We start from the raw sequence: 14,721 nt of genomic DNA, 5'->3' as shown, positions 1-14,721 counted from the left end.
TCGTTCTTACATTATGTTAAATGAAACATGAAACATAGTAGACTTTTGTCTGCTCAAAGAAATACGCAGTATTTCATTTTATACAGCATTTCCCCCTCACTGCCAGCCGTTTGAACCAAGATGAATTGCTAGTTCTTTATGTCACGTACAACAGCCAATTTTATAATAAGGCTCTATACAGGTGTACTCACATTATTAAGAAGGATAGGTAATATATGAGTCCACTTTGACAAGTCTAACAACCGTGTTTTCACTCTGTGATGGGAGATTAAGGTGAGATGAACGAAAGGCAAGCTGAGTGAGTTGCTTGTCCCACAGGCAAACATAAGACACAGTCAAACACACATGACAAATCACTCTTCACAAAACATAAACTGGTCGTTTCAATGTAAGAATCTACTACAAATGAAATCACTTGTATAAAACTTTGTTATAACCCTATGACTGACACTGGCACTCTATGTTGTTTGCAGGGGCAGCTTGGACTTGGAGAGAGCAAGACCTGTGTCTCCATACCCTGTCTCCTTGGTTACTCACACCTAGCTGGGGTCAGACAGATACAAGCAGGGGACAGCTATAGTGCAGCTGTCACAGGTATGCCAAGCATCTAATGGAGTGCAGTAGTCATTGTATAAGTTCACCCATCATGCATCTTTCCTGCTTATTCTTTTTCTTTTTCAAGTATAAAGCGGAGCATCTCAAACAATTCATTGTCATTCTAGTCATCCCACCCTTTGATGCCTGTAAGAAAAACTTAAAATGCAATTTTTCAATTCTTATAATTTTTCTCAGGCACAGAAAGGCATTACAGTATCTTCACTGTCGCATACATTTATTATTACTCACTCACAGAAACTTATTTAAGAGGTACATTCAAACATCTCAGTAAACTCATAATTTAACAATATTTTTAGTAATTTATGCATGGTACTGTGTATGGTATATGCATTTATATGTACATTGCTGCAAAAGCCTGTTTTGATATGAATTCCTAAAAAGTCATATTCACTCTACAAACTATATAAAACAACTTATTAACTTGAAAACCATATTTTCCCAACAGTATCCCTGACTGAAGCTTTGAGCCATGCTAATTTTTCCTCTACATCATTTCATTGAGTTTTAATTAACACAACAAGGATTCAGTATCCTCAGATGACATCACTCGGAGCACAAATTCAACCTCATTAGCTCTCAATATCTCTTAACCCAAATGAAATGGTGCGACACTGTACCCAGTTTCAGTATTATGTGTTAGATGATGTGCTACATAATGGATTCATTTTGTTTTTCATCAAAGTATCCTTTAACCTAACCTCCTGACATCTTGCAGTGTCCCTGTAGCTGCTTTGCTATTATTAGGGCTGAGAGATAAGCAGGCAAGTCCACCTCTCACCACATCAGCCATCGTAATAACCCCATTGTCTTTTCTATATTTCTTAAAAAGCCTGAGCTCAAAGCTCTCATTGCAAGCTAAATGAAAACCAGGCAGTTTCATTATAAGTGTTCCTTTTCACTCTTTCCTCTATTTATTCGGTTGTAATTTGTATGATTTTCAGCAGTCTGATTTGTCTCCTCTCTGCTCCATAGAGAGTCAATGAACTGCCACCAGACAAGTTCTAATACATTTACACCATTACAATGTGTCAGGCAGCCACTTCTCCTTCGCCGGTTGCTTGCCTGCTGCCGGACGGATGGAATTAAAGTGGTTACACTACAAATGTAACATCAGCCACTTAAAGAGAGAAGTCATTGTACTTGTTTCGAGACCAGGACACATTTATAGGCTACTGCTGTACTGCAATATTCTGTTAAAAGAATTGCCTATTGTTCGACAGAGACGTCTGCTGGCATTGTGCGCGTGGTTTCACTGAAAATGCCACTGGTTCATTAAATGAACTGCAGTCAACATATTGAGTTTGGTCCCATTTGAATTCTTGGCGCGTTGAAGAGTTAGCTATTTGGAGAGTGGGGGCCTACCTGCTGCTGGTGCAGTTATGTCTTTAGGTGATCTATAAAATGTTATTATTTAAAACAAGCTCTTTATGGATTGCTTACGAGGCATGCTTAGCACATGATTGATCTGACCTTTCACAGGCCCTCGTTCTTGGGGAAAACATCAGGCTTAACCTTTTTTAGTTGGATTTTTCTGCCAACGTCAGTGTACAATTGTTTGTGTGTCTGTCTGTATGTGTGCATGCGCATGCACACGTTAGTGAGTGTGCATGCGGGCGTGTGTGTTTGTGTGATAATTCAGTATCTTGCATCCCTTGCCTCCTATGCTTTTATAAGGTTTGCTCCACTGAGATGAAAATAATACATTACTGATTGATTGATCAATCATGTCTGAGAGGGCATCTGTGCTTGTGCGTCTATGTACGCGCCTATGTGTGTGTGTGTGTGTGTGTGTGTGTGTGTGTGTGTGTGTGTGTGTGTGTGTGTGTGTGTGTTTGTGTGTGAATGCCAGGGTTATGTGCAGATTGATGCAGGATAGAGATTGATGGAGGCTTGCCGTGAGGAGGATACTCAGTTATCTCCTTGTAATTAAAATCCACCTCATAAAGATTATTGACTCCCCCACCACACAAACCAGCATGCTCCCTCGCTTGGCAGGGTTTGCAAAGCGCTTCTTAAAAAATGAAAAATAGCATATTAAGCAGCACATATTTCCCATTTATGCGGAACATTTAGATGTGGTTAAGTTATCGTAATGTGCAATAAAACCTGGATGTGAAATTTGTAATCCACTTTGGAAAATTGCTTACTATATTGCTTTAACATCCCCTGAAAGAGCTTTTGAGATGTGTGTGCCAGGTTTATTGTATGCCATAATTTAAAAGTCCTCAATGCAGGCAGTAAATATAAATTTATTAGTGGCAGGTTTAAATAGGCAGGCTGAGGTAGCATGAGTGAGTGAACACTTGAGTGTGTGCTGAATATATGCGTGTGTGTGTGTGTGTGTGTGTGTGTGTGTGTGCGTGTGTGTGTGTGTGCGCGCGCATGCTTGGGTGTGTTTGCGTGTGCATCTTTGATAAGTGGTGCCTGCGAGTATGCCGCTTCTGCTTGGCTCACCATGAAGAAAGGTGTGTGCATGTATGTGTATGTGTGTGTGCGTGTTGGGGGTTGGGTTACCCTCTCAGTACAGTGCTGTACATTATGTTTCTGTTCTGAATTAACCAGTTTAACAGAATGTAATTATCAGTTCCATTTAATTGTTTCTAATTAGGGTCAATGTTTCTTTTTTAATTTGGAGGAGATCAGAGCTGTAAGGTTCAACAGAAAGCTAATGTGTGGTCGACTGGAATATGGTTTCGGTTTGCCCCAGGGCAACTGAGGGGAAATAACCACCTCTAGCACTTAGCTGTGTTATTGCACTGTGACCACAAATCGTGCCTGTTGTTTAAACAGTCCCAAGTAAACATGATCTGGACTTTGTAATGCATTAGAGAGTGAGACACATGAATACATGCTCATATAGGTCTACATTTTTACAGTTATGACAAGAAAAAGTGTGTCAAGGTGAAACTGCTTTTATTACTGAGATGCTCTGTATGCGTCTGCACGTGTCACATTCATCCATATCCCTAGCAGATGGAGAGCTGTATCTATGGGGTCGGATCCCCCATGTGTCCCGGGACAGTGACCCTCCAGGCTTCAGAAGAGTCTGGACCCCACAGTTTGTTCCACTTGGAGGCAGAAAGGTGTGTGAGCATGACTGAAAAAAAAAAGTCAGACTCAGCTCTCAGGTAGATTAAAGCCCCCAAATGTTCTGAGTGTATTAGTTATATGAGGATATGCATAAATTCTTAAAGTGTCTCCAAATAAAAAGAAAAGTCTTAAAGCAACTTTTGATTCGTCCTCTTACTCAAATAGCAGGCAGTTTGGCTGAATATGATTCAAAATCCAGTAGTGAGGGCGTCTTGTAACCACAGTTGAGATCATGATTGCACCCATATCTGCCACTGCTGATTTAAACAAGTCTTTTATGTTTTTTGAAGGTGTTTAAAGTGGCGTGTGGTACCTGGCATATGATGGCCCTCACCACAAGTGAGTAGCCATCCATCCATCCATCATCCATTTCAAAATGTCCATGTCTCCCTCCCTCTCTCTCTCTCTCTCTCTCTCTCTCTCTCTCTCTCTCTCTGGTTTATTGCTTTAGAGGTCTGGGCCAAAGTGTATGGGTCACTTAAGGTAAAACAATCAGCTTCAAATCCAGGTCTGAACATATTACCTCCCTCTCCTCTCCCCCTCACTGGCTTCTGTACACCTTCCCCAGATGATGTGTCGCTCCTCCTCCGAGCCCCTCCTCACTCGCTCCCTCACTCATCAAACCATAATTCACTTCAGAGGGAAGCATCATTAATGCACAGTAGGACCCAGCAGTTTGATGTGTGCTAATTATATTGTGTGTTTTACACGCTGGATGACTTTTGCTTAGTCAGTGATGAGCTCAGTCCCTGGTAATTGTTTTTTGGAAGTGATGAGTTTATAAAAGCCTGTGTGTGTGTGCAAGTGTGTCTGGGTATTTGTGTGTGTGTGCGCATGTGTGCTTGTGTATGTGTGCCTGTGATGATGACTGTGGATGTGACAGTGTGCGTGTCTGTGCATGTGTTACTGTGACTGTGTGACTGTGCATGTGTGTATTTTATGTGTATGCATGCACCCAAGTATATGTGCAGATGCACATGTCTTTTCAGGTGCCTGTGCATGTGCATCCTTGCATGAGGTTGTGGTCACATGTGCACAAAACATATTGCATTTTACAAGTCTACCATCAGGACAAGATTATTCCAGAGCTCCACATGTCTCACACCTCTAGTCACTTAGTAATGACTAGCACTGAAGTAAGCATTCCACAATTCCAGTCACATTAAAATTGCACAGGAGTTTTAGCTCCATCAATCCCACGCACAACTTTGACGTTCACCGTCAAACCGTGGCAGCCGCACTACATGCCTTGCTTGTATTCTCCACAACCCTTGTGATCCTTTCAGTACTGTACATCATTCAGTGCTATAGCTGTAAATGCTGCTCAGCCCTTGGCTAATCACACTGATTGGAGGTGTCCTTTGGCTCACCTGGGGGCTTCCAATCCTATTAGGCCAACCGTCCTGAGCCTAGCGCACCCAGCAGCCGCTTGTGTTTGATCACTGGTGCTTAGCGCCCACACTTGTCCTCTTATGTTGGTGTTAAGGCATGGAGGAGAGGAAGGGGAGGGTGGGGTGGGGCGAGGGGGGGTTAAAAATGTGATCTCCTTAACTCTCTAGGGGGGCAGAGGGGAGTTCAGTGCCCCACCTCCCTCACTGACAGTCCTCTGCTCCTCGAACTGGAGCTGGTCTTTAAACTTCTGATGTCAGTTGAAAGGCGGAACAGTGCATGTTAGTCCTAAGCAGAGAGAGAGAAGGAAAGATGGATGGAATGGGAGAGGAAGGGATAGAAAGAGGAAGAGGAGAAAATGGAAAGGGCAGTGACATATAATGTGTAGTAGACATATACAGTGCAGCGACACATTCATTGCAGTGATGCATCAGTTATAAATCCTGCCGATTCAATTGAATCTAAAAGACATTAATTGAATGGATCGCTCTGACTTCAGCCTGAATCGATATGAAATGCTTTGAGTCGATTCACTCATGAGTATTAATTAAAAAAAAGAAAAATGTTAAAGAGCCGGGTTTGATCTAACAGAATGCTATGAATTGCAACTTTTTTTGTCAGTAACATGTTGTTTTTTTCACATTTCACAAGGAATAAGCTTGTGTTTCTTTAATGGAAACAAGATTTTGATTTACAGTATCAAATTATACTGAATCAAATCGTTCCAATCACAATTTTCAAATGCTAAATCAAATTCGGTCATTCTAAAATGACTCTTAATTCTAAATGCCAAGTTATAAATTGTGAATTGACTTGCACCTTTGCCAAGCTAAAGATTCATACTGTAGTACTATATGCCATAATTTGTATTTATACTGTAAATATAAGAGGTGACTACACTAGCGCAGAATGACTCTATGGCTGTCCTGGCAGTGCAAACGCAAACATAAAAAAGCCCTTTAAGGTTTGTAGTTGCCGGGGAACCTCCCCAGTGGGTAATTCCCTTAAAAAAAAGTCCCTAGAACTGTCCATCGGAAAGTGTCTATAGTTTTGTAGTTGGAGGGTGGGTGGGACAGCTTGTGTATCTGATTGGATTGAAATGGGAAGCGGGCTCCAAAGTGCATTCAGATTGACTCGCTGTTCTTTTTTTTTGTACATAATCTAAAAACCTTTTGACGAGCTGCCCAGAAACAGGCAGTGAGCTACTGGTGGCTCACAGGGTACTCAGTATAGACTGCTGATTTATGGTGTGTTAACCTGTGAAGCATCTCACTCAAACAGAGGGTTGGTGGAGAATGTAAATAGTTGTTTTGATCTTCACCTCAATGTACCTCTCTCTCTCTCTCTCTCTCAAGAAGCCAATACCCCTGATCCCACAAGGGCTGTCTCCTCTCTCACTCCATCTCAACCACCTCCTCCTCCACCTCCCCTCCATCACTCCCTCCCTCCTTCTCTCCAACTTTCACCTCACTGCTATTCTTTTCCATCGCTCACCCATCACTTTGTCTCTCTTGTGGCTCTCCTTCTTTCTTCCCTCCTCCCTTTTCTTCATACTCCTGCTGCCCATGGGGGCCAGGAGCACCCAGGAAGAGCCATGTGTTTCCAAAGTGGACTGGATGGGAAATCGAAGCAGGGCTTCTGTGTTTATCAAGCCACAGCTCCGTCACCTTGCTCCCACTCCCGTCTGCAGGCCCTGGCAAATTGGTGACAGCAGCAACAACCCTGGAACACACATGCCCCTTTGCTGTGCACACACACATACACATACACACATCCATGCATGCACAGCCCACAGCACCTTGGCCTGTTGTTTAGTTTTATTGCCAGTGTCAGGTGAGGAGGTGGAGGTAGGAGTGCTGTCTAATGTTCACTTCTCTCTCTTTCACACACACATGCACACATACACACACAGTCATTTCCACCCCTGCCGACACCTTGGCTAACGAGACCTGTGAACCACAGTGACAGACCTCCTAGACTTGTCACAGTCCCAGTCATTTAATGCCAAGACCCTGCTCCAGCTCTAACCCAACAGGGTTTCTACATGCACAGTGAGCCACAATAGGCTGCACTATGTTCAGCTGAGCAGGAGTCGACCGAATACTGCTGTTCCCTCAAGTCCATATTGTCAGAGAATTTGGTTCAAATGGTGCACATAGATTCTTCCTATAAAATTACCAAATAAATGAGTAACTCTTAAGTTGTATCTTATTGGGATGTGACAGAGAATGTGTGATTCTTGCTAGCTAGTATGCAAGTGTTTATTTCTTAAGAGGTTTATATTTGCCTTCATTTTGTACCTCGTTGTGATATCCAGCGTCACCCCATAGTTCTTTTTGTGTATAAATTCTTAAATGTATGCATTCATTCCTGTCTGCCTGCTTTCCTCTCACTCAGTGCACTTTTGTGTCTTTACATCAGCCCTCCTCCACAGGCGTCTTCATCCGAGCACAATGCGGGTGATAGTCTTGAGTGATTATGGGTAGTTTTGCGTGACCCATCGCCCTTTTGTTGCATGAGTGCAGGAGACTCGCCACTCAATACCTTTGCCAGTCCTTCTCCTTTTCTCTTTCTTCTGATCTTATCAGTGGAGGAGAAAGGAGAGTGGACCCGGGTTAGAGCCCTGCACGGCCTTGCTGCCTTGGAAATGAACTGCACAAACAACCTCTTGCCATTGTGCCTAACCGCTTACAATGATGCCATTTAAGAGAATATTGATCCAGCTAGTGCAGGGTCAATCATTTGATCAATGGTGTGTGAGCCAGCTGACTAGAAGGCTGGCTGGCTGAATGGGTGAGTGAACGGATGGATGGATTCGAAGATTCATAAGTGGATTCATGGATTCATGTATGGATTCACGGATGGAATCATGAATTTATGGGCAAAGGGGGCGACGATCCTATCAGCTCCTACCAAAGATGACACTCATCCATTCTCCAGCCCTCTTTGTGTGGCTCTGTCTTGTCTTGTCTATTCCCCACAAGAAGAGCACGACACTCGAGACACAGAAGTTTCTGAATTTGAATTTGATGTCACTCATAATATGAGTGACTATATCTTTAACAGAAATTAATTTCTTTTAACACCACCAAACTAGCTTTCCATAACTTGGTTTTTGCCAAGTGTCAAGCTGGTGTCTGGTACAGCTTTGTAGATTTTGTTGTAGTAAATGGGGAGGAGATACAGGTGCACTCCCCATACGTAGGAACTATCTGATCTAAAATATGCTGAAATATGTATAGGGTAAAGTTAAAATCTCTCAAGGAATTACATATACAGCATTATTGTGCTGGAGAAGAATAATAGCGGGAAAAGTAGAAAGACATAAATTAAAAAAGAGACATTGTCATTAGCATGTTCTGGGTGGATGCTTGTGATGTGTTTACACCAGGGTTGATTGACCTAGTTACCCGGCCCCTGGCAGCATAACACGGAGAAATGTAACACAATGCAACACAGGGGAGAGGTGTAGATGCCTTTATTATTCTTACATGTGAGACACATGTGAGCGAATATGCACATGAGCAAACACACACTCGTACACACACAAAGCAGCGATCATCGGGGGCCCACAGAGGTCGTGCCTCTTGACAGAGTGGGAAACAGGGAGAGAGCTCATTTTAAATTCCGTAAGAGATGTCAATTGTGCCCTTTGCATATTTCTATGGAAAATTTGTAAATAGATCCTTTGTAAATAGCTTCTCTCTTGCCAATCACCCTGTCTGCTCTCTGCACAGCAGCATTAAAAATTGATCCTTAGCCGCACCAGGGTGAAACGCTAACATCGCTGCCAAATGACTGATTAAAAAGAAAAACCTTTAATCTTTGCTTAAAAGTGTCTACTGCCTTGGCATGCCTTTCCCCTGCGCTCCTCTATCTTCCAAGGCTGTGGAGGGAAGGAGGGGGTCGCCGTGGGGGAAACGGGGTCACGCTTCATGTAGACTTCATGTAGTGCTGTACAGCGATATAATTCTAGAGGTGAGGGATTTCACTAAGTGCAGATCTAGGAATCGGCATGCATTGCTCTTACTGTAATTTTAACCTTATGCCAAAGGTTAAACACACATTTGACCATCCCACAAGAGGGTTCCATGGTTTTGCACTCCTATTAATAGCTTGAAAAACTGTATCCTTTAATCCAACTTAACCATGCAAGAAAACAAAACCCAGCAGGGTCACAGACAATGCAGCATAGGGCTTTATGCAGTGCCTCCGGTTTGTTCAGCCACACAGTGATGGAAATTGATATGTTCTCTCTGTGATGGCTCCTAAAATGAATAAAACAAGAATCGACAGTGAGTAAAAAAAAAAAGGTAGAAAATTAAGGGCAAACAACAGAGTGTATTAATGAAGACAGAGAGGGCATTAAAGCGTGGATTGGAGCTGCTGAGGAATGTTTGTGCTGGTGTTGCAGGGAGCAGAGACACGAAATGGGAATGTGCACTCACAGAAACTGGAGCTCGGTTCAAAGACCTTGTCTGCAATCCCCCACCGATGGAGCGCACCGAGAAGGAAAACATAGTGCAAGTAAGATATACATAACTCTCCTTGCTTGCTCTAAAGCCCCTTTATTGACTCGCTTTCACACAGTTCAGTCACTCAGTCACTCACCAGCTCTCCAACTCACACATCAGATCACTCTTTCACTTTTTCTTTCACATCCTAATTCATTCATAGTTTAGGTTTCTCTGTAAATGTTGAAGTGCAGTATGTAATTCAGCGATGCTTTACATATCAGTAATGTTGCACAGCAGTAAACAATACAGCCCCTATAACATATAGTGGTGAATACATTCACCCACCTCTCAGAATATCAGTGAGGACCACTAAACTGTCACCCACCCACAGGCCCACACACACACACACACACACACACACACACACACACACACACAAACTCCTGCCCCTCCCCATCTCTCTGTCATTCAGGTGTTTACTGTCATTCATACTCAGGGTTTTGTATAATCCTCTCACCACACCTGAGTGCTCCCCACTCTGACATGTCACTGGATTTACTCTCTCTCCCTTTCTCTCTTCCACTCTCTTGCGTTTCCTCTCCTCTGGTGCACAGCCTTTTTCATTTTGCATCACAGCCATTCTTTTACACACGTTGTCATTTCTTATGTAAATAACCGCAGATAAAAAGACAGTAACAGACATTTTAAGATTTACACACACGGCGCCACGCGCATGTTTTCAGTCATCCCCTCTCATCAGCCAGTTTGTTTGTGGAAGTGTCTTTGCCTGTAGCCATAAATTAGGGGTTGTGATTTAACTCATTGAGACAAAAGAGAGAGACAACGAAACATGAATAAAACAAATGATGAGGAGAAGGTGAGGGAGAGAGAGAGGGAGAGAGAGAGGGAGAGAGACGAGAGGAGAGGAGGGTGAATTGGAGGCAGAAATGGGCCAGTGTGTATTTCTGCTCTACTTTCACTAGGAGAAGGCTTCATTAAGAAGTCTGTTTCCAGAGCATGGTAGAATCTGTGTGTGTGTGTGTATGTGTGTGTGTGTGTGTGTGTGTGTGAGAGAGAGAGAGAGAGGGAGAGAGAGAGAGAGAGAGATGAATGCATGTGTGCATATGTGCATGTACGTTCATGTGCTCATGTGTGTATTATATGTGTTGGTGTACATGTCTATAAAAGCATTTGTGTGTGTGTGTGTGTGTGTGCGTGCGTGCGCGCATGTGTGTGTGTGTGTATTTTGAGTGAGAGAGATCTCTTAAATTATTTACAATCAGAGCCCTCTAATTGGTATCAAGTTTTTAAATGGGGTCAAATGTTGTGGTGCAGTTTCATGCAGCTTTTCTCTTGCCTCAAGTCTGTATCATCACATCTGATGCTATAGAGCTGCTGCTTCTTGAGGCTTGAACCCTTAAACGCTCTACTTGCCTATTGACTGCGGTCTGCTCTTTGAATGGGAGAACACACTGCGCCAAACTGAGTGTGCGAAAAAACATGTAATACTATAGCGGTAATACCACAGTATTGCATTAGTCCATCTACCCAGGTCCATTGAGAACATGCTATGAGAGATTTGTTGAGTCTCCAACATCAAACACACACACATGTACTCACACATGCTCACACACAGGGCCTAAGGCAGTGCACAGAGGAGGTATTAGATTTAAGCCTCTCTAATAAAGCCAATTACAATTATACTATGAGCTCATGAAGGTAACCTTATCGAGGCAAGTCTCTCACCTGTAGACACGCACATACACACGCATTTTGAAAAAGTAATAAAAGAGGAGGGGCCCAGTTAAGTCAGAGTTTAAAGAAATAAGTGACTGTGACAGTGTAAAATGCCTGTTTCATCTCTTTTTTTTAAATACAGCTGCATGCCTACGCTGTGCCATATTTCCTATAGATTTGTTTTGACGGTCCATTTCAGTTACCTGAGTGCCATAAAGGGAGTTGACTACAAAGACATTTTCCACCTTCCCAGCAGGACTTGAGGCACGTTCGAAACAAGCTGCACGGAGGTCCGGGAAAACCTGAGGGCTCTGGGGAGCAAGAGGACGATGAAGAAAGCAAGAGTGCAGAGGAAGGAGAAGGAGACGAAGAAAGAGCAAAAGAAGAGGAGGGAGATGGAGCGTTACACAATCCAGCAGTTGCCGCGGCCAGGTCTCCGACGGAGAAGGACGGGGCAGGAAATGGCCGCTCATCAATCAAATCTGACAAGTGGGATGGAGGGGAGAGTGGCAGGACAGCAGGACCAGGGGAGCTGAGGAGGGAGTGGTGCACAGCAGGAAGAGGGGGAGAGGTAGTCTTCACCACTCTGCATCTTTTACCTAAATCAGAGGGGCAGCGAAGGAGGCCCCGTGCCAGCGCCCTGCCCGTACTCCTGACAGGACAACAGTCTTGTCAGGGAGTTGTGGCTGAGGCTCAACAGGTGAGTGTTGATTCCACTGTTAAAAGTTCAAAACATTTTTTTAAGTCAAAAGTTTCCCCTTTCACAGGCACGTAAAGGTTGTGGTTCAGCTTGTCCTTATTGTTGTTTTACTATCCATGAGAATAATATGCTACATCTTGAAAGAAATAATGCTTTTTGGGCTTGGTCAGTTTAATTTTAAATGCAATCATCCACCACTCATTTGTTCTCCTTCCCACGAATGTCTTTTTTTCCCAACAAGATTGAGTTAATTAAGTGGTTTTATGTTTCTTAGGTTGTATTCTCACACATTCACTTGGTCAAGGGACCATTCATACGTTAATTGGCTGGCAGGTTGAGGGGTGTGAGCTAGTGCACTGCTGTAAGTGGAGTCATTTTCAGAAAGTTGTCAGCTCACAGTGAATTGTATAAGCCTTACTGTTGTCCAGCTCTTGATCAAGACAAGTGAAAACAGTTGTCCCCAAACACAGCGCTGTTTACTTCACAATCCAGTCATGATTTTACAGTATTCTCATTTCTGCACCAAGACATGCTTGTATATGCAGTAGTTGGCCCGCCAGTGAAACAGTCAGCAGATGTTACCCAAAAAATCAGATTTTCTTCAGAAAAAAAATTTAGTTGCAATAAGACAAAATTGACTAAGATACATTTTACACTAACAGTATAGTCTCTAATATCTTTTGGCAGTGTTTTGCAACTAGAAAGTGAAATACAAAGGCCTCTCAAAAATCTCAGAACAAAGTGGGTGGGCCAGGGAGTGAATGGTTTGATGTTTTTACAAGTATTCTTTTTTAAATATTTTTGTTTCTTTAGGTAAAACCCACACACCAGTCGGAGTTGGTCCACAAATCTGCAAGTGATGGCTGCATTTTGCTGAGTCCCAGGCCCAGACCCAAACCCAGACCTCCCAATAGGTGGACAGGTCTGGAGCCTCAGACTGGTAAACCTTCTTGTTACCATCCAAGTACAAGACCAGTCACAAGCCTAAAGAGTCTGACTTTTAACCGTTCTTCTGACCATCTAAGCCTTGGACTAAGTGCCCATCCGTGGGGACAGGAACAAGTTCAGATATTTTCCCCCCTTCCACCAGGACCACGACCCAAAATCTCAAAATCTCCAACTCCTTCCACTTCTGGCCTCTCCAGGCACCGTCCTATTCTCAGACGAGCTATTTCTTCCTCTTCTGCTTCTTGGAGAGATGCGTCTGAGTCCAGAGATCCGGTTCTACCCCACCCCAGACCTGGAAAAAACAGCTGATGTGTCGGCATTGGAGTCACATATGCATATTCACCCTTATCTGCCAGGTTCAATTAGGCCCTCACCAGGCTTTGTGCACTATTTGAAATCATAATCTTCTCATCCCACAGCTGGCCATGGAAACAAAAGGTGTACCAGACTATGTTATATGACCAAGCTTTTCTGCAAAAAGACTAGATGCTTTATTCTCTTCAGTGACACTGGGCTTCAGTGGAAACTAAGGATCAACCTCCACATTTCCTCTTCCAACCTTTTATTGTTAGTGAAGCACCTCTAACACAGTCTCCAGATCAGCACTGACGTGCATTACTTGACCCTATACAATGTTTTGGCTAATGTATTTTCCTCAACATTGGCATAAACCGTCTCAGTCAATGTTACACATGAACTTTGACTCCATCTGAAAATATTAGATTGTTTGAAAACGCAGTGAAAGCCCTTTATAGGAATTACAGCTTTTTTTGAACATGATTCACCCCACCTCAGTCTTCCAAGCTGCAAACTTTGTCTTAGTTTCAATACCAGTGTTGTTTGTTAAAGACATCATGTTCCTTGCCTCTCTGATCTGGCCTTCTTGTAAGACATTTCATGGTGCAGTGTTTCCAGGGCCGCCCGTCCCTGCTGTATCAGTCACATGTGCGTGCTGCCATGGCTCTTTTAAGTGTGAGAAATTGATTTGATGCAGAGATAATACTATATGATGGGGTCTCTCTCCAAGTAAAATAGGATCATTATAGGAAACACAGCTTTTGAGTCTGCGGCCCGCTTGGTTTAGGCTGCTTTCCTCTGTTCTTCTCCTACTCTTCTGGAAAGAGGCTCTTCATTAGCTTGTATGCAAACTGATCCTTTGCCACATTGTGGACTACTACCACATGGTATTTCCTTGTGTCAGGATCTTATTATGGGTGGCACTTACTGAAAAAGCTGTTGCAATGTGTTCACTCTATCTACTATCTAAAAGCACTCATAAAAATAATTTAGCACATAATGACATGGTGTGTGTTTGGTTGAAACATGTTATTTGGTAATGTGTTACAGTAACACCATTATCTCTCCCAGTAACAACAAATACTGTTCAAATTAAAAAAAAAAATAAAAAAAAAAAAAATACCTGCATTTTTAGTCCAGCTAAATATCAGATTAAAACTGAATCATCAAAAATGGATGATTATCTCTGTCTTCTAGTTTTTTTTTTTGGACAAACAGAACAAAGAGGAGGGTTCAGCACTATTTAGATACCCTGATCTTTCCGGGGTGAGGCAGCTGAGTTGTCTGATTTGTAAAGGAACTAAAGGATGCCACCGAAAGTTTTGGGGGTGTGATGGAAAATGCGCATGGTATCGAATTGCTGGTCCAGGATGGCAACAAGTAAAGTAATAAAGCTTTTGAAACACATAATGAGTAATGCATTGCTTTTGTTGAGTAACAAACCCAACATTGCATACTGGCATGCAGTAATGAAAGCATTGAGAC

The 14,721-nt window shown here is 42.9% G+C and overlaps 1 protein-coding gene across 5 annotated transcripts in view; it reads left to right on the top strand.

The window, feature by feature from the left end:
* LOC115364632 (protein pim1-like) overlaps window positions 1-14,463 on the top strand; it is a 329,092-nt gene extending 314,629 nt beyond the window's left edge. For 3 of the 5 annotated variants that reach the window (XM_030059144.1, XM_030059141.1, XM_030059142.1), the window contains 6 exons: window positions 474-594; window positions 3,589-3,701; window positions 3,999-4,047; window positions 9,512-9,624; window positions 11,545-11,991; window positions 12,805-14,463. In XM_030059144.1, the coding sequence (XP_029915004.1) occupies window positions 474-594; window positions 3,589-3,701; window positions 3,999-4,047; window positions 9,512-9,624; window positions 11,545-11,991; window positions 12,805-13,248 (1,287 nt within the window). In that variant the 3' untranslated portion in view covers window positions 13,249-14,463. The remainder of the gene's footprint in view (window positions 1-473; window positions 595-3,588; window positions 3,702-3,998; window positions 4,048-9,511; window positions 9,625-11,544; window positions 11,992-12,804) is intronic. The other 2 variants (XM_030059145.1, XM_030059146.1) reach the window with 2 other exon arrangements.
* Window positions 14,464-14,721: the final 258 nt, after the last annotated feature.

Source organism: Myripristis murdjan, chromosome 9 (assembly GCF_902150065.1).
Source record: "Myripristis murdjan chromosome 9, fMyrMur1.1, whole genome shotgun sequence".
Lineage (NCBI taxonomy): Eukaryota > Metazoa > Chordata > Actinopteri > Holocentriformes > Holocentridae > Myripristis > Myripristis murdjan.
This window is presented reverse-complemented; position numbering and strand designations above follow the sequence as displayed.